General features: G+C 39.3%; 2 protein-coding genes across 3 annotated transcripts; one reads left to right on the forward strand and one right to left on the reverse strand.

The window, feature by feature from the left end:
• Window positions 1-20515: 20515 nt before the first annotated feature.
• Window positions 20516-23859, reverse strand: LOC122008937. Of its 2 annotated transcripts, none has more exons than XM_042564865.1 (3): window positions 23450-23859; window positions 22660-22736; window positions 20516-21285 (listed from the first exon to the last, which is right to left on the reverse strand). In XM_042564865.1, exons 1-3 carry the CDS (start codon window positions 23645-23647, stop codon window positions 20733-20735), a joined length of 828 nt encoding a protein of 275 aa, XP_042420799.1. In that variant the 5' UTR covers window positions 23648-23859; the 3' UTR covers window positions 20516-20732. The 2 variants fall into 2 exon arrangements, with proteins under 2 accessions (XP_042420799.1, XP_042420798.1); XM_042564864.1 differs by having other exon boundaries at window positions 22636-22736.
• Window positions 23860-24000: 141 nt separating this feature from the next.
• On the forward strand, window positions 24001-26071 carry LOC122008936 (amino acid transporter AVT6E-like). Its single transcript, XM_042564863.1, has one exon. It carries the CDS (start codon window positions 24191-24193, stop codon window positions 25604-25606), a length of 1416 nt encoding a protein of 471 aa, XP_042420797.1. The 5' UTR covers window positions 24001-24190; the 3' UTR covers window positions 25607-26071.
• Window positions 26072-26739: the final 668 nt, after the last annotated feature.

Raw genomic sequence — 26739 nt, forward strand, 5'->3', positions numbered from 1 at the left:
CACATAAACTTTCCCTCCCTTCCAAACAAGGGCAAGATAAATATATTACTTTCCCTTCCTTTCCCTCCCTTCCCCTTCCATCCCCTTCCATTAATGAACCTTACCTCACCCCATCCAAACAGAGGGTTAGGATTGCAGTGTTTTTCGCATTTCGAGAGGGTATCTAATGATTACAGATTGGACTGTGACCTGTTTTCGGTTGGTTAGGTGTGTTTTGTAGGATCGTTTTGTTGCTCAATCGGAGATTTAGAGCCGTCGACTGATTATTTTTTTTTGGGAAAGTGCGCTAAAGATTCTTTTATTATTATTATTTTATTATTGGGAAATCACTCCACAGAGTTATGGACGCAGAAGGGAATAGAAGAATCCACTTTAATGCATTTCGCCTTATTAATCAAATCTCGTGAGTTTGTATTTTTTTTCTCTCCCAATGTATATTTATGAAAAATTGAATATTTAATTTTGTTCCCATTGAGTTCATCTGAATACCTGACTGAGAATTGAGGTTGTACTAAGATATTGCCCCCACGGGCTAGCGCGGGTGTCATCATAGATAAGCCTGGGGTTGATTTTCAACGGGTGGGGAATACCTTGCTGGTTGTCTTAGCCCCTGCATGTGCTACTACTACTGGTCGAAATCCCCTGTGATTTACAACCTTCCAGAAAGTGTACGACCACCTTGGATGGGCCGCCAAGGTAACGGTTTCACCTTTTGCCATGGAGGTTGGACTGAGATATTACCTACTGTCTTTTTAGGATTTAGTACAATTAAGTAGCCATGGTGATTGTGTTGATGGTTTATGAGGAACTTTATTGGTCATGTATTACAACGGAGTTGCTAGATGAAATTGTTGAAGTTCGAAAGGAAATGCCATTTTTAAACACACGTTCAATGTTTTTCCATCATATTCCCTACTTGAGAAGGTATCGAGAGATTATTTTGGAGTTAGTAGTTTTATCAGATTCAACAATTTTATACTTTTTTAAGTGTAAGATAAAATGTAACTCCTGTTTGCTATTGCAGATAGAAAACAGGAGGTTGAATTGGATATTTCTTTTTCAATAAGTTGCGCCAGTCTAATGGCAATTATACCATACAGAGGAAGCCCAACAGCTTATTTTGGAGTACATCATAGAGTTATATCTAGAAATGCATCTCTGGGAGCTATTGCATTTTACTTTGCAAAAATGGTTTCCATGCCTCAAACTGGGTAAGCATTTTAGTCCATCTTTCTATAGGTTGTTTGATCAAAGATCATGATAGTCATCTCTAATGCATTTATTGATGTCTTTTACTAGGTTTCCTATGATTCTTGTGTTTTCATGAAATTCCTAATTTCAGATTATACTGATTAAGGATGAGACATGCATGCTAGCTTTATTTCATTTTTGTTTCAGCTTGTCACGGATATGTTAATTGCATATATTCTTTCTTGCACCTTGGCCTTTAAAATTCCATTTTAAAGTCCATTATCTCTTCTTAGTCTTTATCTAGGCATTGATCTCGGTATTTACTTTCATTAAATAATGTTTTCTCTTATCTTCTTGATCCTCCAATTCTTGAATATGGGATGATGTAGCTTTCTTAGCAAACAGCTGACACCAGTAACATTTGTTATTGAACTATTTGTTGGTCGCTATTTGGAATTTCGTTCTACTTCTCCTGTATAAATTTGTACCAGCATAAATCTTTTCTAACAACCTATGTGTTCCTCATGAGTTAAACTTGAATTGGAAACGGAACTTAACATTTTTACCTCATGTTCAACTCATGTGTTCTTCAGTAGTTAAAACTTGGATTGCAAACGATACTTAAAATTATTAATCCAAGTTCATCCCATGTTACAGAAGTTGATTAAATATCTATTTCAAGGATTAACTTCCAGGTTAAACATGGCGAGACACTCGACCTTCTTGGGTATAAGATCATCCACCACTTCCTAGACAAAGTAGAAAGTCTTTCAAAGAAATTGGATATTTAAAATTTTTACAGTAACCCTAGGTTTAACTACAGAGACCTCAATAGAAGCACTAGATCAAAACACTAAATCGAAACACAAAAAATGAAACACGAAATCGCTAGACTCTTGTGTTGGTATTTTAGGATCCATACAAAGAAAAACTAGTTTTGCTGCGGAATTAAGAACTAGTTATACCTTTCTTTGTAAACAAAAAACCTCTTGATCTTCTGCTGTATTCCTCTCCTCCTCTTGGAGGTCGTGTGGACGACGATCTACTAAGATGAAATCCATCCGAACCACTTCTTCTCCTCCAAGAAATTCCGGCTGCCAAGGAATGCCAAAATAGGAAACTTTCTTCTCTTCTTCTTCCCTTCCAAGCAAACCGGCTACAAGAAGATGGAGCTTGATGTGCCGCCGGCCTTAAGAGAAGAAAACAAAGGGAGAAGGGAAAAAGAGAAGGGCCGACCACCAAGGAATCAAAGAACAATCGACCACCAAAGATATATAAGGTAGAGTCCCTCCTCTTCTTCTTCTCCTTCAAGCAACCGGCCACCAATGGAATCAAAAGTGTGCCGCCGACCCTAAGCTTTAGAAGAAAAGAGAGGAGCCGACCACCAAGGATATAACAAGAGAGGAATCATGTAGATCATTATTATTCCTCTAAGACACCATCTATCCTCTTTTATAATCCTTGGTAATGGCTAAAAGGGAAAGTTTTAAACATAATTAAAACTTCCTTTTAATTCCAATCATGGAAAAAAAAGGAAATTTTAATAATAATTAAAATCTTTCTCTTTTAAATTTCCTATTGTGATAGTTACAAAAGGAAAGTTTTAAAATTAATCTCTCTCTTTTAAACATTGTAGATGACTACAAAAAAAGAAAGATTAAAATTAAATATTCTCTTTTAAATCATGGTTACAAAAAGGAAAGTCTTATCAAAATTAAAATCTCTCTTTTAAACATTATAGATAACTACAAAAAAGAAAAGATTTTAACAAAATTAAAATCTCTCTTTTAATCCTTTGTAGATAGCTATAAAAGAAAATATTTTAAAATTTAAAACTCTTTTTTGAAACCATGTGGATGGCTATAAAGGAAAGATTTTTACAATTAAAATCTCTCTTTTAAATCCCTTTAAGGATGGATATAAAAGGAAAGATTTTAAAAACTAAAACTCCCTTTCAATTCCCTTACGGCCGGCCCCTTGCTTGGGCACCAAGCAAGGCTTGGTCGGCCACATCTTGGACACCAAGATGTGCTTGGCCGACCCTAACATGGACTAGAAGATGTGCTTGGGTGGATATAAGGCTTTATATATGAAGGCTACAACAGAGACCGAGAGGAGGAATTGATTTTGACCTCTTGGTGAGCTTGAGCTTCCTGTGTTCGACCCGAACACCCAACTCAAGTTCATCAATAATAACTCATACCACTAAAGAGTTATTATTGAACTACCGCATCAATCCCATATTACATTATGTGCTCCTTCTTATCATGAGTGCATTAATCTCCCTGTGTTTAAGATATCAAATGTTTATTAATTAAATGAGTTACTGACAACTCACTTAATTAATATCTAGCTCCAAGAGTAGTACCACTCAACTTCATTGTTATGTCGGACTAAGTCCACCTGCAGGGTTTACATGACAATCCTTATGAGCTCCTCATGGGGACATCATCATGTTGGAGCAATCTAGGTGCCCTAAGTTTTGATGTTTGGGCAAAGATTTAAGTTAGGTTTATTGTTGTATTTGATATGCATTGTGAGTGTGCAGGATACAGGTACAACAAGGAAAGTCCAAGTGTGATCTTGGCAAAGGAGAAAAGTCCAAGGATGAGTCTTGGCGGTGTAAGTCCAAGCATGTAGTCTTGGCAACGTAAGTCCAAATGTGACTTGACAATGGATGAAGCCCCGGAGGTGAGGAGCCTCTTGGCAAAGGAAGACCCGACAATATGGACAAGGCCGAAGGAAGCTCCAGAAGGCAAGACGTGAAGGATGGGGAGACATCCGAGGGACGCGAGGCTGATGGAGGAGGCTAGAAGGCTAGGTTTAGGTTGGTCGGGCGAGGACGAGTGCTGAGTGATTGTACTCAGGGCAAAATTCTATGTGTTTTAGGATTTACTGTAGTAGTACTGTAGCGACACTGTAGCAGCACTATTGTGACACTGTAGCAGTATTGTAGCACTCGACTGATTACTGTAGCAGTCGACTAGTACACTGTAGCAGTCGACTGGTAGTCGAACGTTGGGTAACGGTTGGCTTCAAGGACCAGTTGACTGGTGCATACACCAGTCGACTGGTAGCGGGAAAACAGCTTAGTGTTTTCCTCTCGAGCTCTATTTAATAGAGCTCGAGGTGCTTGGGCATGGTTGACGAAATAGACTTGGTTAAAGCCTATTAGAGTCTCCCAAGCCCTCGTGTGATCGGTGTGCTTGTATTCAAGTGTTTGTGGCGAGGTTTCTCCACCGACAAGGAGCTTGAGCTAGCCGGAGGTTTTCTGGGGAGTCATCCACTGATGGATCGGGATCGTCCACCTTACGGACAGCCGTGGAGTAGGAGCTTTATCTCCGAACCACGTTAAATCAACGTGTTAGGTTTGCTTTCTCTTGTTAGTATTTGTTTTTGTATTTCCGCTGTGCACTAACATTATAAGAAGCGATCGATTTGGGTGAGACGCTATTCACCCCCCTCTAGCGGACGTCAAGGTCTCAACACATCAACCTAGATAACTAGGATACAGTTTCCTTCTATAATCAATAACACACCATATAAATAATATTATTTCCCAACTTATCAGGCTATTGATTTAACGAATAAATCTCACCCATTGATAAATTAAAGAAATAAATACTAAGTATATGTGCTTGTTATTATATCCGGATTAAGAGTACGCACATCCATAATAACAGAAGTTATGCTCTTTTATGCAGTCGGTATAAAAAGAAACAACCTCAAATGGTCATGCTCAATACACACATAGTGTACTAGTGTAATTTTATAGTAAAGATAAACTAATACCAAATTATACTACAACTATTCCAATGATTTATCCCAATCCATCCTGGTTGTGAGCTACTATTTATAATTTATAAGGAACTGATAACATGATCTTCTGTGTGACACCACACACCATATTATCTACAATGGACAATTGCATTTTACTAAATACAGATATTTGACCAATATGATCCTTATTTCAAAATAAATATTCATACAAAAAGTTAAGGTTTTAGTATCCATCCTAACACTATTTGTTTAGTATTTTGTACAACATTTGTTATTAAATAGAGGATGAATATTGGTAACATTTGCTACTGAATTATTACGTTGTGTGGATTTTATACAATATGGCCATGGAATTTATTTAATAGAAGATGGATAGTGTCTAGAAAATCGAAATCATTGGGAGATTGAAGTGTCATTCTTCATGGTTAACAAAGTTACATTACTCACAACATGGCTTAAAAATTCAGGAAATGATTATAAACAGTACTAAATAGCATGGGTTGGTCATGGCTAAACCTGACCTAGTCTACTACTGATTTTATTCTACTTGAGTCAGAATTTGTTTCATTCCCAACTTGATCCTAATATTTGTAGAAATAACTTCAATACATTGTTGGGATGTTGGGCTTAGGTTACATCTATGCATTTTTGTTTCTTCATATGAAAGCAAACATTCTCAGAGTATTGACAACTTCACTTTATGATTCTCAATTTAATGTATTTTGACATTTATAACAATTGACAAGATTAAGTCTAGAATTAGGTTAGTCGATTAGTTTGTAAAAGGTATGATATGGCTGCTCCTGATGTGGACACAAATGGTGACAGGATAAATTGAGTTTTAAAAAGGAAAAAGTGGTGAAACTGGTGGGAAATATGAGCGACATCAATGTAACCAAGAGTGCAGTTGGTGGCTGGAACTGGAAGCAGCATGAAGTGGAAGTAATTAGGTAGTTATGTTATTGTTAATGTTAGTAGTACTCTTATAAATGTTAGTGGTCAAAGTAGTTATGCTGTGTTGTAGAATAGTGAGGTACATGGATACAATGAAGGTTAGCGATGGAGAAGAGGTTGTATTACGTGTATGTGTGTGTGTCCATATAGCTTTGCAATCTTCTTAATTTTCCAATTCCTGTCTCTCACTTAGGAATATCGTATTCTCTCTTCTCCGAGTAAGGCACAACTCTCTCTCCCACATTATAGCAAAAAATAAAAAGGTGATTGCGCTCACCCAGATGCCCCTCACAACCCGTCCCTAGGTTATGTGAAATGAAATAAATTACAAGGTCAATTTATAGCCGACCGTCGAGTGGCCGGGGGATGGGAGGAATTTTTTTCCCCAAGAACATGCGCTTGCCTAGAATTTACCCCTTGTCCTATTATAACAAAGCTGCCATCCTTTAGTCTATTAGGCACCCCATGGAGACAACTCTCTCTCCCACAATAGGTTGACAAAAAAACCTATTGACATCATGAATTGTCAATTTTTAGGGATGAGACCACCCCTTCATTGCGATCTGAAATAATCAATTTTTAGGGACATGACTCCCCTTCATTGCGTTCATCTGTACTCTGGGTAACTCATCACCTGATCCTATAGCTCGTGCAACAAATAGAGGGATCAAGTGATCAACCTTTGTAAATTGCATCTAATTTTTCACATATCATGGTTGTTGTAGAAGGATCCATATAACCTACCCACGTTGTGGGATAATGTTTGATGGTTGTTATTGTTGTTGTAGCATTACTAGAACCCTTCCATGGACAACCACCACTTCAACAATCAGAGCTACCCGAATTAACCAATGCAGACTTGGAGCTAGAATGCATGATCCTAAACTGTCTTCCAAATGGTTGTACAGATTTCCTTATATATTAGGAAAGGTAGCTGCTGATGTGGATGCAGTGGACACAACTGATGACAGGACAATACAAAAGGACACAAGGAAAGTGGTGAAACTGGTAGGAATCATCAGCTTCTTCAACAGAACCAAGAAATGCAGATGGCGGCTTGAAATGGCAGCAGCATGATCTAGCAGTTGAGATGTGGAGCAGCGGCAGTAATTCGTTAGCTATATATCATTACTGTTGGTAGTAGTGCTCTTACCATCTCAGTGGTCAAAGTAGTTATGTTGTCTTATACAATAATGGGGGGGTATATGGATATAACAAAGGGCTAGTGTGCGTGTGTTTCAGTCTTCTTAAATTTCCAATTCCTTTCTCTCACTTGTAAAAGATCATGTTCTTTCTTCTCTGAACAAAACACAACTCATTCTTCCATATTCTTTCTTCTCTGAACAAAGCACTGTTGGATATTGGGGCCTAAATGGACCAATACAATTTTGAGGAGGAAAAATCGGAAGCCATCAATTGTTGAAAGTCGTAATTGACTTCAAAATTGAAATCTACGTTTCGCGTAGATAGATTTAGACTATTAATTTGCTCAAAACCGATTAAGGGTGAATGAGAAATTAATGTTCAAAGTCGACCCAAAATAACGTTGGTTATTCATTAAGGAAATGCAAGGGAGAATAGTCCCACATCGGAAATTTCCGATGTGCATTCCTTACTTATTAATGATGTTGAGTTATTGGAGTTAAACTCAGAAAAGTACCAGGTACTCTCTGCTCAGGGGCGAGCAGGTGCTCGCACCTGTGAGCCCGCCACGCGCCACGTGCGCACGTGCGCAATGGGCGCTTTGTAGGCGCACTTTGCACTTTGCACTTTGCACTTTGCACTTTGCATCGTCGCGAGGAGCATTGAGGAGCTTAAATTTATGCTCCAGGTGACATTGCAGTGCCTACATGGCACTCGGGTGACGTGTCAGGCTAGTACCTGACATGGCAGTGCCTATGTGGCATCCTCGTGGGCAAAGGGAGATGACTGGACAGTTGGTTGGGCGAACGGATGGCAGCCGTTGATCAACGTTGATCAAAGAAGTATGGTGGATCGCTTGTGATGCGATCTAGAGCGTTGGATCACAATGAGTCACGATCTGACGGCTTGGGATGAGACATGATCTGAAGCATCGGATCAATGGATCCAGATCCGATGGCTGATAGATCTGAGGGTCACAACTCTTAGATCTGATGGATGAGATTAAAGGGGTTATGTGAAGGGTTATAACTCTTCAGTCCGGACGGCCCAGATTAATCCACCCAAAGGTCACACCCCTCCCTAAAGCCTCTTCCTTCTATATAAATAGAACCCTCCAGATTGGAATCAAATCACTCAACTTAATCTTCTCTTCCTCAAGTATTCACTCACTCATCTTGTGCATTCAAGAGTCCAAGAAGCCTACGAGAAGGTTCGCTGGTCTCGGAAGTCGGAGTGCTACGATTCCGAGACGATTGTCGTCGTTGTATCTTGGGAACGAATTGCAACAATCCGTTAAGCACCGTAGCGGAGCAATATCGTTTACGGAGATAGTGTCGAACACTAGCCTCGACGATCAGTTTGCATACTCCGGAATTTACCGGAACCAACAGTCGTAAACGATATTCCGTACAAACTGATATGGCTACCAACGACGTTCCAACGGCCGTTCCGACCGCCGTTCCGACATCCATTCCGCACGGAGAAAAGCCGGAGAAATTCACCGGAGCCGACTTCAAAAGATGGCAGCAGAAGATGCTGTTCTACTTAACAACGCTAAACCTTGTACGGTTTTTGCGTGAAGACCCGCCAGTCGCTATGGACGGTAGCAAGGCTGCTTGCGATACGTGGACGCACGGAGATTTTCTGTGTCGCAACTACATTCTCAACGCCTTGGACAACACGTTGTATAACGTGTATTGTTCATTGGAGACAGCGAAATCTTTGTGGGAATCGCTTGAGAAGAAATACAAGACCGAAAATGCCGGACTGAAGAAATTCATCGTCGGCCGGTTTCTGGATTTCAAGATGGTGGACTCAAAGAGCGTCTCATCTCAAGTCCAAGATATGCAATTAATACTGCATGATCTGGACGCCGAAGGAATGAAGCTGAACGAGTCATTCGCAGTTGCTGCGGTAATTGAGAAGCTCCCTCCGTCATGGAAGGATTTCAAGAATTACCTAAAGCACAAGCAAAGATAGAGGCCGCAAGACCTGATCCTGAGGCTACGAATAGAGGAGGATAATCGAAAGTTATCCGACTGCAGAGGAACCAAGCGGACTATAGACGATATGTCCAACCTGGTCGAGCCGAACGCTAAAAAGCCGAAACAGTTCAAGAAGAAGGCACAAGCGAAGAAGTTCAAGGGATCCTGCTACAACTGTGGAAAGGCAGGACACCTGTCCAAGGACTGCAGACGCCCGAAGAAGCCAACCAAGGGGCCAAAGGATGCTGCGAACCACGTCGCAACCTCTCTTGAGGACTTGGATCTCACTGCGGTTGTATTTGAAGCCAACTTGGTGGATATCAACCCGAAGCAGTGGTTCATTGATACAGGAGCAACTCGTCATATCTGTTCCGATAAGGCGATGTTCTCCAAGTATACTCCGATAAATGGCAGGAAGCTCTATATGGGTAATTCCACGACGTCGCCAATTGTCGGACTCGGAAAAGTTGTTCTGAAGATGACGTCCGGAAAGGAGCTAACACTCATTGATGTACTCCATGTTCCCGACATCAGTAACAACCTAGTTTCTGGAGCGGCACTAGTTAAGGCCGGATTTAGGCTAGTGTTCCAGTCAGACAACTTTGTACTTACGAAGAATAATATCTTCGTAGGAAAGGGGTACCTAGAAAAGGGTCTATTCAAAATGGTTGTAATGCCTGTACTCCGAAATATTGATGGTAATAAAATAAATGCTTCCAGCTATGTTGTTGAGTGTTTTAATTTGTGGCATGATCGACTCGGACATGTGCATAATAATACTCTTAAACGTCTCGTTAAATTAAATTTATTACCAAACGTCAATGTTGACGGAACACACAAATGTGAAGTGTGCGTGGAAGCAAAAATGACGAAACTACCTTTTCATTCGGTGGAAAGGTCAACGACTCCTCTAGAGTTAACACATAGTGATCTATGCGAATTGAAATTTGTGCAAACTAGAGGAGGTAAAAAGTATTTTATTACTTTTATCGATGACTGCACAAAGTTCTGTTATGTCTTTCTTTTAAGAAGTAAAGACGAAGCCCTAGAGGCATTTAGAACTTATAAAACAGAAGTTGAAAATCAACTTGACAAACGAATTAAAATAATTCGTAGCGATAGAGGTGGAGAATATGGTGCACCGTTTAATGAATTTTGTTCAGAATCTGGCATTATTCATCAAACAACGGCACCTTACTCACCTCAATCGAACGGTGTTGCCGAACGTAAAAATCGGACACTAAAAGAGATGATGAATGCCTTGTTGATAAATTCGAGCTTACTCAAAACTTGTGGGGAAGCAATATTATCGGCAAATCACATTCTCAACAAAATCCTCATAAGAAAAGTGATAAAACTCCTTATGAACTATGGAAAGGCCGCGAGCCATCGTACAAATACCTGAAAGTGTGGGGGTGCTTGGCAAAGGTCGAAGTACATAAACCAAAGCAAGTAAAGATCGGACCTAAAACGTTCGATGCGGTATTTGTCGGATATGCCCATAATAGTAGTGCATATCGTTTCCTAGTTCACAAATCAGACATTCCTGATATTCATGTGGGAACAACCATAGAATCTCGGAATGCAATATTCTTTGAAAACGTATTCCCAAATAAGAAGGGAAATGTTGAAAATGATAACAACGGAAGTTCAAACGAGAATGTCGTTACCGAACTTAGCTGTTATAAAAGAACTATTGACGATCAAAACAAAGAGCCACGTCGTAGCAAACGGGCTAGAGTTGAGAAATCGTTCGGGCCAGATTACATGACTTTCATGTCAGAAATGGAACCAAGAACATTAAGTGAGGCTCTCTCTAGTCCCGATGCTCGAATGTGGAAAGAAGCTGTCAATAGTGAGATTGAGTCTATCATGAATAATCATACTTGGGAATTAGTAAACCTTCCTTCTGGTAATAAACCATTAGGTTGTAAGTGGATACTAAAACGTAAGTATAAAGCTGATGGATCAATTGACAAGTATAAGGCCAGACTTGTAGCCAAAGGGTACAAGCAAGAGGAAGGCCTTAATTACTTCGACACCTACTCACCAGTGACAAGGATTACGTCCATACGAGTGCTAATAGCCATTGCAGCACTGTATGACCTTGAAATACATCAAATGGATATTAAGACTGCGTTCTTAAATGGTGAGTTGGAAGAAGAAATTTATATGGAGCAACCCGAAGGGTTCATAGCTCCAAGAAATGAGAAAAAGGTGTGTCGACTTGTTAAGTCGTTATACGGACTTAAGCAAGCGCCTAAACAATGGCACGAAAAATTTGACAAAGTAATGCTGTCAAACGAATTCAGAATAAATGAATGTGACAAATGCATTTATGTCAAAGACACACCCAAAGGCTATATAATCGTCTGTCTATACGTAGACGACATGCTAATAATGGGCAGTAATCATGATGTAATCATGACTACAAAGAAAATGTTGACCAAAAATTTCGATATGAAAGATATGGGTCAAGCAGATGTTATATTGGGAATTAAAATTCTCAGGACATCAGAGGGGATAGTTCTAACACAATCCCATTATGTAGAATCAGTATTGAAAAGATTCAATGCGTACGATCTTTCTACTGTAAAAACACCTATGGATCTAAGTCAACACTTAGCGAAAAACCATGGTGAGACCATATCGCAGTTGGAATACTCTCGGATAATAGGCAGTTTGATGTATCTTACAAACTGCACACGTCCGGATATTGCCTGTACGGTCAACAAGCTGAGTCGTTTCACCAGTAATCCAAACGACGCCCATTGGAAGGCATTGATGCGAGTTCTTAGATATTTGAAATATACTATGAACTATGGATTACATTATGGAAAATATCCCGCTGTGTTGGAGGGATATTGTGATGCTAATTGGATATCAGATACAAAAGACTCCAAATCCACTAGTGGATATGTATTCACGATCGGTGGGGGAGCAGTATCTTGGAAATCCACTAAGCAGACGTGCATTGCTCGGTCAACTATGGAATCCGAGTTTATAGCACTAGACAAAGCTGCTGAGGAAGCTGAATGGCTGCGTGGGAAAAACCTGTACCTGCCGTACTGATCCACTGTAATAGTCAATCGGCGATTGGAAGGGCACAGAGTAGTATGTATAATGGGAAGTCAAGAAATATACGTCGTAGACATAATACCATTAGGCAGTTGATCTCGAATGGAGTGATTGCAATCGACTATGTTAAGTCCAAAGATAATTTGGCAGATCCTCTTACGAAAGGGTTGAGTCGAGATCAAGTATACTGCTCATCAAGAGGAATGGGATTAAAAAATCTACAACTGAAAACGACTGAAGTGGAAAACCCAACCTTGTTGACTGGAGATCCCAAGATCTTGGTTCAATGGGACAACAAAGTTTCAGAAGTTGTGGTTCAGCACAGGAGATAGTTTATCTCTATCCCAATCCTAGGATGAATTTGTGCTGTCCTACCTCATGTAGTGAGGTTAAGCTTATGCTTTTAGTGACTTCTATACCTTATAAGGTGGAGTATGGTAGGATACTCTTGATAGAAGTGTCACCTATGTGAGTGTGAAGACAGGCCGCTTCAATGAAACACTCATGAATCCAAGATGGTGTCCATGGCCAAAACGGAACCAACCATGAGAACCTAAAGTAGGTGAGATAGGTCTCTGTGTGGGTGTTATTGTCTTAGTATACACAAACAGCTAAGCAGTTCAAGACATCACGTTCACTGCGCAGCCTAGTATACTCGATAGCATTCCACTACGGAAGGTTCAAAGCCACAAGCTACCTCTCCCGATGCAGTGACTTATCGATTGGACTCTTGTAAAGTGTCAGCATGCATACACGCATTACATTAATTTCCATTCATGTGGGGGATTGTTGGATATTGGGGCCTAAATGGACCAATACGATTTTGAGGAGGAAAAATCGGAAGCCATCAATTGTTGAAAGTCGTAATTGACTTCAAAATTGAAATCTACGTTTCGCGTAGATAGATTTAGACTATTAATTTGCTCAAAACTGATTAAGGGTGAATGAGAAATTAATGTTCAAAGTCGGCCCAAAATAACGTTGGTTATTCATTAAGGAAATGCAAGGGAGAATAGTCCCACATCGGAAATTTCCGATGTGCATTCCTTACTTATTAATGATGTTGAGTTATTGGAGTTAAACTCAGAAAAGTACTAGGTACTCTCTGCTCAGGGGCGAGCAGGTGCTCGCACCTGTGAGCCCGCCACGTGCGCACGTGCGCACGTGCGCAATGGGCGCTTTGGGCGCTTTGTAGGCGCACTTTGCACGGAGATGACTGGACAGTTGGTTGGGCGAACGGATGGCAGCCGTTGATCAACGTTGATCAAAGAAGTATGGTGGATCGCTTGTGATGCGATCTAGAGCGTTGGATCACAATGAGTCACGATCTGACGGCTTGGGATGAGACATGATCTGAAGCATCGGATCAATGGATCCAGATCCGATGGCTGATAGATCTGAGGGTCACAACTCTTAGATCTGATGGATGAGATTAAAGGGGCTATGTGAAGGGTTATAACTCTTCAGTCCGGACGGCCCAGATTAATCCACCCAAAGGTCACACCCCTCCCTAAAGCCTCTTCCTTCTGTATAAATAGAACCCTCCAGATTGGAATCAAATCACTCAACTTAATCTTCTCTTCCTCAAGTATTCACTCACTCATCTTGTGCATTCAAGAGTCCAAGAAGCCTACGAGAAGGTTCGCTGGTCTCGGAAGTCGGAGTGCTACGATTCCTAGACGATTGTCGTCGTTGTATCTTGGGAACGAATTGCAACAATCCGTTAAGCACCGTAGCGGAGCAATATCGTTTACGGAGATAGTGTCGAACACTAGCCTCGACGATCAGTTTGCATACTCCGGAATTTACCGGAACCAACAAGCACAACTCATTCTTCCATGATATGCTGGCAGAATAAACCTGTTGCCGTCTATGGATCACCAATGTCTTTGGGACAAGACCACTCCCTAGTTGCAATTGTTTGTATTTGAATGACCAATCACCCAATAGTACAGCTGAATCCATACCAAAGTGACTGAAGTTGGAAAATAAGGGAGCAAGAATGATTCAAATACCATACAATGAGTCATAGTATTCAGATGTTGAAACTACATATAGAGGTAAGTTCTGCATTACTATTAGGTAATCCCATGATCATGAGTGCGCTACTCATGACTTGGTAGAAACTTTTGAACTCCTACAGAAAACTTTCTTACTGCATGAAAGTAATTCATTTTTAGTGTGTTTAACTAACTAATACAGTAAGAAAACAGAACCCTAATTATGAAAACGATATTTCTGTTAAGCATAATAAGGAAATTGCTTCTATGTTTATGTTATCTTTGAGGTCTGATATTTTTATCTAGTCTTTCTATTAGACAAATTTCTATATTTGCAGTACTAGGAATCACATGGCTTCGTTAAGTCCAATTTTCCTTGCTCAAGTTTCTTCCTCTCCTTGGTTTAGTGCTGGGCCACTTTTAAGTTAGCATAATAGGGAGCACGATTCATCGTCAGATCTGATGTTGTAAGTGGATTTTGTTTCTCATTGTTTAAATTTGTTTTCTTTGCTGATGGTTTGTTCCATGTTGAATCAACATTTGTAGGATTACTACTCTATCCTTGGTGTATCAAGAAATGCAAGTACATCAGAAATGATAAGTGGCAAGTATACTTCACAGAGTCATATCTCTGATTGCTTCTAATGCAACTTTTGTCCCAATCTGCATGCATAGGACCAAGATGTTAAGCATTTATATTTTTCTTTGGATCAAGATGTTAATCATTTACTTGAGGCTGCAACAAAATGTCTCTTAGTGAGTTACAAAACTTCATTATCCTACAGTTTGCTACACCAACGACCTATTATATAATCAGAGGAAAATCATATTAGCATGAGATCCTACTTACAAACGACCTATTATACCCGTAGTCTTCTGATGCAGTTTACTCCATTTACAGGTCTGTTACAAAACGTACTTGTCTGTTTTCTTTCTGAAGTTGTAGGAATTATTATTAATAGCTACTACAAAATGACCTTTGGGGTTGTCTATTAGCATGGCAAATTTCTGGTGCATATTAGCATTGACATTTACCTTCCTGAAGCATTCAGTCATATATATAGTGTGAAATCCAAACCGACATATGCAAGTGTAAAGAGCCAGAAAAAAAACTGTCATAATTCTAACTATGCTTACAAAAGTGAGTAACGTTTGTAAAATTTTAGAGAATGTAAAGTCATGTTCTTAAAGTTATATGGACGATAAAGAGTAATTACTAAAGTGTGACAGAAGTCTCACAGTATGTGGTTAACTTTATATTAAATTAGTGAAATGCTCATGTGTTGCATGACAATTTTTATTTTTTCTCATCTGATGATATTATGAAGGGAAAAGGATGAAGAGAACACGCAGATAAGTTTGTATAGCAAACTGCAGAATAATGAAGTTCAACATAGGTTTCAGTTCCATAAACAAATCTTGCATCCTTCTTAAGTAAATTTGCAACGTATATCTCCAATTCTTCATAACTAGAGCTTTCTTAATTTAATTTCATATACAACGAAGGGGAGCCTTGACGTAACGGTAAAGTTGTTGCTTTGTGACCTAAAGGTCACGGGTTCGAATCCTGGAAACAACCTTTTGCAAAAGCAGGGTAAGGCCGTGCACAATGAATCCTTCTTCAAGACCCCGGATTACGAGAGCTTCTTGCATTGGAATGTCCTTATACATGTGATTGATCATGGTTTTGATGTTCCTCAGGAATATAAGGAGAAAATTAAGTAATGCAGTTCGAGTTATAAACACTACTTTAAAAGTTTTTGTTGTTCAAATTTTAACTGTTTTAAATTTGATAAATTATTTTGTTTTTTTAAGAAATGTTGTGAAAGAATTTTTGAGATATCTAGGCCACATTTTTACTATGAATATTCAGAATTCCATGTAAGATTATCTTTCACTTTCACTTGATAATATTTTAACTCTTTGATGATAAGTTGTTCTTGGTGTTGCATTACTAAGGGATGCAATATTCCTTATTAATTATTATAGAAAATTCAGCAAGACAAAACCTATTTGATTTACTCATCACAACCAAGATGATGTAATAAGGGTGGATTATTGAGGGAGTTGGCCAGCTAAAGCACTTCCACTAGTTTTGCTTGAAATTTAAGAAACATGAATTCTATTGACATTAGCCTAATAAAATACTTCCAATTTGAGTTTTCCTACCCATCATTGTATTGACTGCAATATATATGGATTATGAAGAAAGGAAACATCTTGGTATTAAAGGCAATTACTAATAAAGATGCTGAATAAAGTGTTGTGAAATTAAATGGACTGAAATAATTAAAGAGTTGGAAACAAATCAGAAAGGAAATTAACTTCATTAATTAGGATCAAATTAATTTTATTTATATACTTATGTAATGAGAAAAATCTAAACTGTGTAAATGTGTCTACAAAAGCATGACCCTGAAATGCTTGTGATAAATGTCAGCAAGTATGTCTTATCTTTTTTTCACAAAAATAAATATTTTTGCTTTTATGTAACCATCTGACTACATCTGTTCACTTGATATCTTTTTGCTTGGCAGCTTACCGAAAGCTTGCAAGGAGTTATCATCCTGATGTAAACAAGTGAGTAGAATAAATAATGTGTTTAAGTCTTCAGATTCACCTTTTATGGATTAATTAGTCTCCAACTTGAAGATTGGTCAAAACTCTTTGTGTTTTAAGTAGCATAATCAAAGATGGTGTAGCTCCACTATGTGGGGAAATGACATGAGTTGAAATGATATGAACATGTTTTCGACGACTGATTGATTTTATATTTGGACCAATTGAATTGATTAAAGTTGATTTTGTAAAAGGTAGAAGGGGATTAACAAAAAATTTAGTTCACAAACTTGAATGGGCTGAAAGACATTAAATTGTAGGCATGGGATGTAAATATCATCTATGATTTAATGGATCTTGGCTCTTCTATACATGAAATGAAGCAATGGAAAGTAATACAAAGAGAAGAATATATATAGCAAAGAAATGAGAGAAAAGATATATTGATTATTAATTAGAATTTTGAAGAAAGTACCTTGAGAAAAAGGAACTTAATGATTATCTTACTTTTTTTCTTCTATAGTTTCTGATTGGGCAAAGTGGTAGAAAGGGCCAAGCTGAATTGTAATATGCGCTAAATCTCTGTAGAGTCATCTTGCAGTGTAGTTCACCTTTTATATTCAAATTTTACAATAGAGCGCAATACCATTTTTTTCCTTTACCATAAGACCCTCCATTCCCATCCAATAGGATAAAACTTGGTTGTTGTTGTTATATCATAACACCCTCTTATCCTGTCCGAGAGTCGAGGCAATGGACGCTGGGGACGTGGCGCTCCTGTTGACTACATGGATCTCCGACGAGACAAGTCTGCAAGCACAAAGCATTAGTGCCGAGCCAGGGAGCGGTTCCCAGACGATGACCCTCCGATGCTCAAGTCAGCTCTTCGGTGATGACAACAAGAAAGTAAAGTAGCGAAATAAAAGTAGCGGAGTAACAGTAGCTACAGTAGATTGTTCATACCTCCGACGAAGATTGAGGCTCCTTATATAGGACCCCGGGAGTATGCGTGCGCGCTTCTCAATGCGTGCACGTTTTTCAAAGCCTTCCCTGAAAGGACATGCCGGAGAAAGTACCTCTAACGCTATACCTCAATGACCCAAGTATATTCTGACCAAATAGTGGAAACTTCCATCGTACGATTCTCTGTCTGATCATGCCGCCGACCATGCTGTCTGTCGACGACACGGGTCTCGAGGAGGATATCAATTGATCCTGTTTTTGTTTGCTAGTGGGCCGAGCGGATGACCGCTCGGCTACTCCCGTTGTTTGGGCCGAGCGGGGTGGTCGCTTGACTACCTCCACTGTCTAGGCGTGTTTGGTCGTGTTTCCGCTTCCCTGGTTGTGATCTGATCTTCCAGTCGCTCGGCACATGACCTGCCAGCCGGCGCCTGCTTTGATGATACTGGGTCTTTGAGCGTCGGAAGCTTGGCACGAGATTGAGCTATGATAACGTCGGACCGACCATTCCTTAGTCCGATCGGCTGAGGGGGCGCCTGGTCGGACGTTAGCCTGGGGGCATTGACCGCCTTGACTTTGACCTTTCACGTGGCACTGACCCCCTACAGGACGGGGCCCACCTTACCACCGGATCACCCTCCATTGTACTTATCCGTCCAATCAATCAATCACAAACTGATTTTAGAATCCGCTTCCTTAGATAAAAATAAGTTTTTCGCCATCTCTAGAAAATAGACATTTATTAGAACATTTTTTTTTTTTTTGTTGGAAATGAGCTCACATGTAAGTTCTCAAGGGAAAATTTTATCACAAGCTTATTCCTAAATTATCCATTTTTGCAGATTTGCCCCAAGCAAGGATTTTCATTTAGGGTAAAAGGAAGGAATCGTTTAAACACTGCTTACAGGCAATTATTATTAAATTTTGCATATCCATGCTTCACATAAGGTTTTAAATCAAAATGTTACCATCCAAAATCCACTATTGACCAATGGACCAAAATGAGTTGTTTAGATACCTAATGCATGTGAGTATTTCTTAAATGCATTTTTTTTATGGAAATCAACTCGCATAAAATTTTGTGTAAAAAGGTTGTGACCATCTGATTCAGAGGTTTAGATGTCAACTATTTTGTGCAAATCTGCTCCAAACAGATTGATTCACAAATCAACTTCTTTAGACACTTGTTAGATTCAAAATTTACATTTTAGGTGGAAATGAACTTTCAAACAAAATTGTTTTTACAAACTGATTCCAAAGTCAGATGGTTGATCATTGTTTGGGCCAAAATGAGTAGTTCAGTTCATCCACCATTAGAATGTGAGTAATCCCAAAATGGATGTTTTGGGTGAAAATCAACCCAACCAAATTTTCAATAGACTCCGGTAGTCACCTGAGGGTCCGCTCGGAGGGGAATGCTGGAAAGAGAGGTGGTCCTCCCGGCGACCTCTACGTATTCATCGAAGTGCTATCCGACCCTGTGCTCAAGAGGGACAGAACCAACATTCTATACACATGCAAGGTATCGTATGTCGATGCCATCTTGGGGACAACCATGAAGGTTCCCACAGTGGATGGTATAGTGGACCTGAAGATTCCAGCAGGAACACAGCCAGGCACAACTCTTGTAATGGCCAACGAAGGTGTTCCTTACCTCGGAAAGCCAAGCAACAGGGGAGATCAGTTGGTCAGGGTGCAAGTCGAGATTCCAAAGAGAAGAAGCTGATAGACGAGCTTGCCAATCTCAACAAGGCCCCAACGGCAAACAGAACGAGATAGTTTTAGACTTGAGAATGCTTCTTCTGTACTTGCAAAAATTCTTTCCAACGTGATTATGAACTTAAATCTTCGCTTGTGATGACTGCAAGACAGTTAATCAGATTGGATTTGCTGACAAAATGTTGAAGATTTCTTACAAATTGGGAATTGGAAATAGCAAGAACATTTCTTGCATTAAATTGTGGCGTGGCTTCCTTGATTTCAGATTTCTTATATATCTTTTAAGATATTTGTCTAATATTTGTATATAAAACATGTCATGTGGTTTCATCAATTTTTAATATGCATGTTAAAATATCATATCTGTATTTAATCTTGAAGTACTTCATCTTTTTATTTCAGTAGTTCTAAGATAATTTATCATTTTCTTTTATGGTCATACAATGGAAGTCATACATGTGATGTAAATCATGATAGACTCAAGGCATAGACAAAGTTTATTCTAGTAGATCATTTTTAAAATATATTATTTCTTTTTTCAAAAAACACAACTGAAATTATAAAAAAGTAATTACACTCACAGTTTGTTAATATTATTTTCTTTTATAATGTGGAGACAAAAAAATAAAAAATAGTTACAATGTTTTTCTCCATTATTTGTCAAAATAGTAAATAAATGATCAAATAATAAGAATTTTTTTAATTGAACCAAGGCACCTTATTGCTCAATTTTGTTTGTCTAATCTAGATTTTCAAATTTCATCCAATTAATTTTGAAAGTGGATGATTTTCCATGTTCAAATTTCATCCTACTAATTTTGAAAGGAGATGATTTTCCTCTTAATTTATGTATCAAATAAATCTAGAGTACAATTTATGCACAGTCAAAAGCTACCTTTCAAGATAATCGTCCCATTTCAAACTCTGATTTCTTTTATTGTTCCTTTGAGTGTTTTATCATTGCACCACACTTATAAGACAACCTGCATTGGCACATGCCCAAAACTACTATATATGTTATAATTCAACCACAACAATCTCTAATAATGGGAGATATTACATTTTCTATACTAAGATTATAACTAAAGACCATTTTTTATGACCTCAAAAAAAAAAAATCAAATACAAATACACATGAAATGCCACTAAAACCATAATAATATTTATTAGCATTCTCATGCTCTGAAGACAATTCAGATGTGGCCATAGAGTTGTGTTATAAAGTGCAATCAAGGGGTTCAAGATTCATTTTACCATCAAAATGCTGTCTCAACCCTCAACAGTTCATGAAAAGAAAAAAAAAAAAAGTGGAGGAATATCCTGAGAATTAGCAGTTAAGAGATATATATCTCTCTTCACAACCTCAATCCTGTTTTGGAGCTAGCTTGGAATCTGTAACATGTTCCAACGAGGAGTAATCTTCGATATATTCTACTTCATTCTCTGTGCTTTGATATCCTGCCTCCTCATCATCCAGGCCTTTTTCGCAGGAGAAAGAGCGGTCTTCAACCTCGTCGGCACTCTGCATGTTCTCCTGACCGCTATTGAATGATAACTCGTACACTGCTTGACAATGCGGTTGCGTTCTCATCTGCACTGACCTTAAAAGTGCAGCTCGTCGCAAGTCTGTTGTGTGGCACATGTCATTTGGCGACGAAGGGAACCTGCCTTCAGAGTCGGATCCACGTTGGCGTGGATGGGAGCACGCAGGAGCAACAGTGTGGTATGTATTCAACGGGTATTGGACGGCCGTAGTTATGGTAGTAAATGGATTTTGATACCTATGTGGTGAGACTGGACTAGTGGGAGTGCTCATCGCATCAGACTGAGGAATTGTGCTACTCGATGGGTTCTCGCAGTAACGGCAGTCATCCAAGTCTTCAGACATGGGGGAGTACTGTAAGGCAATCTCATCCCTGACCAAAGAAGGGAAAAAAACGATTAACTTTACTTCCAAAAAATGTCGGAAATGGGAAAAAGAGATAACATTTTCCTTTCGTTTAAGGCAATTCTAGTAAGATGCACGAGATAAATGATCTAGCAACAATAACCAAAATTTCCATGACAAATTGAACATTAAAATTTAAATTATATCCTATTACTATGCAACTTATCAAATATAGCAATTTTCTTCTGCAAGACAACCTTAGTAAGGCTAACATATCGCGAGATTACTGATAGTCTCATTCAGATTCAAATAACTTTGTTAAATGAGATAAATTGGACACTGAAAGGGATCACAAAGTTTCAAAAGAGCACAAGACAAAATCATAAAGATATTGCTTCTACCATGGTGATTGAATCCCCTAAACAAGTATCTTACAGGCAAAAAAACTTGTTATCTTTCCATTAAGTAAATTTGTTACCCTTTTGACATCAACATTTTTCTACTGTATTCTTTATCACCTGAATAATTTCACCAAGGCCACAATTTGAGCATCAGTCATAAATCCGTTGATATAGTTATGCAAACAATTCCATATTAGATATTATACCAAAGTAAGGTTCTATGGTTTTTCTTCCAAAGTATGACATTCCAGTGTCATGTTAGCTGGAACCAAACTTAACTATGAAATAAAATAAATGTCTTATAAAGGCACCATATGTCAGTGGCCCCAAACAACCAACAATTAGGAGCTTATTATGGAGGAGCCAAATAAAAAATTTGACCTCATTCATGTTTTGAAAAAAATTTGAAGCTGAAATCTTCGAAGATGTGCATAAAGTTAGAAACCAGAGGCAAAGCATGCTAATCAAGGTAACTAAGAAGGCATCCCATCCCACACAACATTTCTTTCACAGTGATCATACGACCAAAATTGCAGCTGGTTCCGATTTCATAGGAAGATCAATAATATAACATGAAGCAGTGTTATCAGAAGATTGGCTTCATTCAAACAAAAGTGTGCCTAATCTGGCATTCTGGATCTCATGTCCCTTGTAGAAAATCTCCAAACCAACTTGGTGATTGCACCATCTATATGTCTTTCAGAGATGTAACTATCTTCCATATGTGAAGGCAATAGTCAGACAATTACCAAGTAACATTTGGGCGTTTCTCAACAATCCATGATGTTGGAAACTAGTTGGCCTCAGAAACTATGTATCATTTTGTGATCAACTCTTTAAACTTTGCTTCCAATCATTTGGCATTGGAAATAGGAACTTTAGCTTCTTAAAAGGAAAAAAGAAAGTAAAGGCAAAATATGTCGATAGGACTAGTCATCCAAGGAACATCTCATGTTTGCTGAAAATAAGAAGAGTACCTGAGGTAAGAAACACTTTCAGACCTTGCAGGGGATTCCACAAGATTGTCAGCCGCAAGGGAGTCCCCGACTGATAACCCATTAAGGCTGGAAGCCATTATCTGAAATTTCAAGAAGGTAGGAGTAAGCATGAATAGTTAAATCCTTAATTTGTAATTGAACTAGGAGAGAAATCTTATATAGGACGGTATTAATACAAGAATAAAATAACTACAACAGTGGGAGAGAAACAAAACAGATTGCTAACTAGTAATCAATATTCTCAATGGAAAAGAATGCTGCCCAGGGAAGATTTTAAGACATTATTTAGTCTTTGCAGATCAAGTACAGTCATCGGGTGGATTTATGTACATTAAAATCAAACCTGCTTCCCCATGATCTGGCATAGGCAATTCGTGATGGTATCCATTACTAATTTTTGGCAGTGTGAACCATACAGTACTTCTTTTGCAATCATAGAAATGCAGGGGCTATCTGCTGAAACTGTGTAACTATGCTTCATTTTTATCTTTTCTTGCAGAAAATACAGTAGGAAACCATGGCAAGAGAGAATTTCGGTTGGCATTCTCTTTTCAGGATGATTTCCGAGGATGGTTAATGAAGATCAGGGAGAAATCCAAGCATCGAAAAGCTCACATATTGCACAATCTTTTGGTCATGAAGTGCCTAGTGAGTGGTCGAAAGGCACAAAGGTCAATCGTTTTCCAAATATTCGACATTTCGAAAGAGAAGAAAGCAGAATTCTTGAATCTGACGAAAACGAGACACAAGTAAAGAAAAAGGAAAAGAAGAAGAAGAAATTTTAGGGTTCTACCTCGCTGAGATAACGCTTGTGCAAATGGAAGTTGTCGAGGTAGACCTCGTCGTCGGGGTCTCTCCCCCTCTTGCCCCCGCCCGGCGACGCCGCCGCCGCAGAAGCCGAGCAGGTAGAGCTCGCTGCAGTCGACTCTACTGAGCCGGGCCCGCCATCGGCCGCTCTTTCTTCTCCCATCTCACAATGACTTCTCGGCATCTAGAAAGGGGACGGGCAGAGCGCACTTGGGACGAAAAGGAAAAGAAACGGCTCTATCGATCTCGTCGCCCGGCGAGCGACTGCTGCAAAAATCGCATCACTGTCGCGTATCACCTGATTCGCCTCCAACTCCAAGCGTGGTTCTCGCCGGCGATGGGTGGCACTGCCGCAGCCTCACACCGGCCGGGTTGGTTCTCGCATCGCCATCAAATGCAGTCGCTTTTTCTCATTTTACCCCTTCTACTTCTTATATTTTCCATAAGATGCAGAAAAAGATATTTTGAAAAAATAATTAAATAATTTTTTTTATCTTAAATAACCATATCATTAAATTGATCTACGAAGATTAAGAGATTAATGTTCTCTTAAAATTCTTTGACTAAGTCGTACGATATCAAACGTTGACGCGTTCGTGTTCAAGGGAAAATCCTTGAGATCTATCCGTTTCTCTCATCGATCCATCGCAGCATCGAACCAAAGCTTCGATCTTTTTGCTTCAGATTCGAGTTCTTCATCGCCATCTCAAATTTCTCTATTCGAATTATGAAGAACAGCGCATACTCTGCCCTTCCGATTTCTTCCTCAGTCGAGCTCCAATCCGGATCCCTAAATCAATTACAGCAGCCTCCAAAGAAGGATCTTTTGGAGGAGGAGTTCGCCGACGACCTTCCCCTCATCGGCGCAGGGGATGGTTTCGCCGCGACAGCCGCTGCTGGATCCGGCATTCCCGGTGCTGTCTTCAACCTCACCACCTCGGTGATCGGAGCCGGGATAATGGCTCTCCCGGCCGCCATGAAGGTCCTCGGCCTCCTCCCCGGCTTCCTCTCCATCGTCTTCATGGGCGTCCTATCCGAGATCAGCATTGAGCTCCTCATCCGCTTCGCTGTCCTTCGCAAATCGCCTTCATACGGGGACATCGTCCTCTCCGCCCTCGGTCGCCCTTTCAAGATCGTTTCCGAGATCTGCATCATCGTCAACAACGCCGGTGTCCTCGTCGTCTATTTGATAATTATTGGGGACGTGATGTCGGGCTCCGCCAAGCACGTCGGCGTCCTCGACCAGTTGTTCGGAAACGTCGATTGGGATCAACGGAAACTGGTCATCCTGGTGGTCCTGCTCGTCTTCTTGGCTCCTCTTTGTGCTTTGGAAAAGATTGATTCGCTTAGCCTCACTTCAGGTGCATCCGTAGCTCTTGCTGTCGTTTTCGTGATTGTGTCGTGCATCATTGCATTGGTTAAGCTCGCTGAAGGCCGGATAACCACTCCGAGGATGTGGCCGGATTTTCGATCAAAAGCTGCAATTTTGGATCTTCTCGTGGTCGTTCCAATCATGACCAATGCATATGTTTGCCATTTTAATATTCAGCCAATCTACAATGAGCTCAAGGGAAGAACACCAAAGAAAATGTATATGGTCAGTAGGATTACCACCGTTTTGTGTGTTGTGGTCTATGCTTCAACTGCCATATCAGGGTATCTGTTATTTGGAGATGATACCGAGTCTGATGTGTTGACAAATTTCGATAAGGATCTTGGCATTCAGTTCAGTTCGATCTTAAATTATGTAGTGAGGATTGGATATGTTCTTCATCTAATCCTTGTTTTTCCTGTCATTCATTTTTCACTCAGACAGACAGTAGATTCTCTTGTGTTCACAACATCATCTGCTGGGAGTAGGAAAAGGATGTTTGCTTTGACTGCTGTTCTACTTATCGTTATTTATCTTGGCTCGACTATGATACCAAGTATCTGGGTAGCTTTCAAGTTCACAGGTGCTACAACAGGGATGTCATTGGGGTTTATATTTCCAGCTCTGATTGCATTGAGATTAGATAAACAAGAAAAGAATTTAAAGCTAAGAGAGAAGTACATATCATGGTTGATGTTAGTTTTGGCAGTAATCGCCGGCATTTTAGGACTTGTTGGAAATATCTATAGCCTCCAGAACTCATCTGACTGATTCATGTTTCATGTCAGCTATAGTAACACAAATTTGCAGTGGCAAATTCTTCAGCAACAACACCAAATTGGTGGATAATTTATATGGTTTATGATCAAAGATTAAAACAAAAATTGTTTTTAGCGGAGAAAATATGAGTTTTTGTCTTGTGTCTTCTGCCATACACAGGCTTGATTAGCAGGAGCATAAGACGTTGTTTGCTAAAGAGAAGATATGCACCACCAGATTTGGTAGAGACAGGTACATAAGCAAAATGCATTAGTGTGTATAGATAAGAATCATTTCAAGCATTCCATTCATTGAGGAATAAACATGTTTAGTTGTGCTGATTGAGGTATTTTATTTTCGATTCAGTGTTAACCTTGCTGAGTCTGTCTTTCTCCTAAGATTTATGCATAGAGTTATGTACACCTAACATTTACCTTAATCTCATAACTTTGTGGCTCTTCTTTCCCCTGTTGTTAACATGTGGATGCTATATAACCAATAATTTTGACATCTAAATCAATAAATTTGTCCAGATACCTTATTACTTTAGATTCTTTGTTGTTTCTTTTTCAGTTATGAACTATGTTGTTTGTGGTAGGTCAGCCAAATCAGCAGAAAAAGTTGGTAGTTTGAGAACCATACGATGATAGATGGTCATTTGTATCTGAAATGGGAAACATCTATATGACATTAACGATAGTTATCATACTTCGAAGTTAATGTTTCTGCATTTAACCTCATATTTGGTTGACTACTTGAATACAACTGTATCTACTTACAAGGTTGAATTAGGATTAGTCTATGGGTTGTTTTGCTCGCTTTAGATTCAAGCGTAAGATATGGGGACACCACTTGAAGTCATTTATCATCAACAAGCTTAAGCATTTGTACGACAAAAAGAGCCAGACCTATCCTTTTCTAGTTTCCTTTTTTTTTCCTGAGTGTCTCCCGCGAATTTTTTTCTAGTTTCTAGTGATCTGATGAGCCAGACCTATCCTTTTACTGCTATATCAGTCAAGTTCGTCCTTCATTCGCTATTCTTACAAGTTTTTTCAAATGCCGCTTTTCATAGAACAGACCATGGTATCAAATCTCCTATGATGAAACATATCGTTCTGCCCAAGGACCTAAATTAAAACAAAGTA

This window comes from Zingiber officinale, chromosome 8A, assembly GCF_018446385.1.
Source record: "Zingiber officinale cultivar Zhangliang chromosome 8A, Zo_v1.1, whole genome shotgun sequence".
NCBI classification, from domain to species: Eukaryota; Viridiplantae; Streptophyta; class Magnoliopsida; order Zingiberales; family Zingiberaceae; genus Zingiber; species Zingiber officinale.

Coding starts and splice junctions, on each gene's coding strand:
- LOC122008936 (XM_042564863.1), top strand. CDS start 24,191: ATGAAGAACAGCGCATACTCTGCCCTTCCGATTTCTTCCTCAGTCGAG.
- LOC122008937 (XM_042564864.1), bottom strand. CDS start 23,647: ATGCCGAGAAGTCATTGTGAGATGGGAGAAGAAAGAGCGGCCGATGGC. Junction 22,737..23,449: donor ACAAGCGTTATCTCAGCGAG/GTAGAACCCTAA, acceptor TTGAAATTTCAG/ATAATGGCTTCCAGCCTTAA. Junction 21,286..22,635: donor GAAAGTGTTTCTTACCTCAG/GTACTCTTCTTA, acceptor TTCTTTGGTCAG/GGATGAGATTGCCTTACAGT.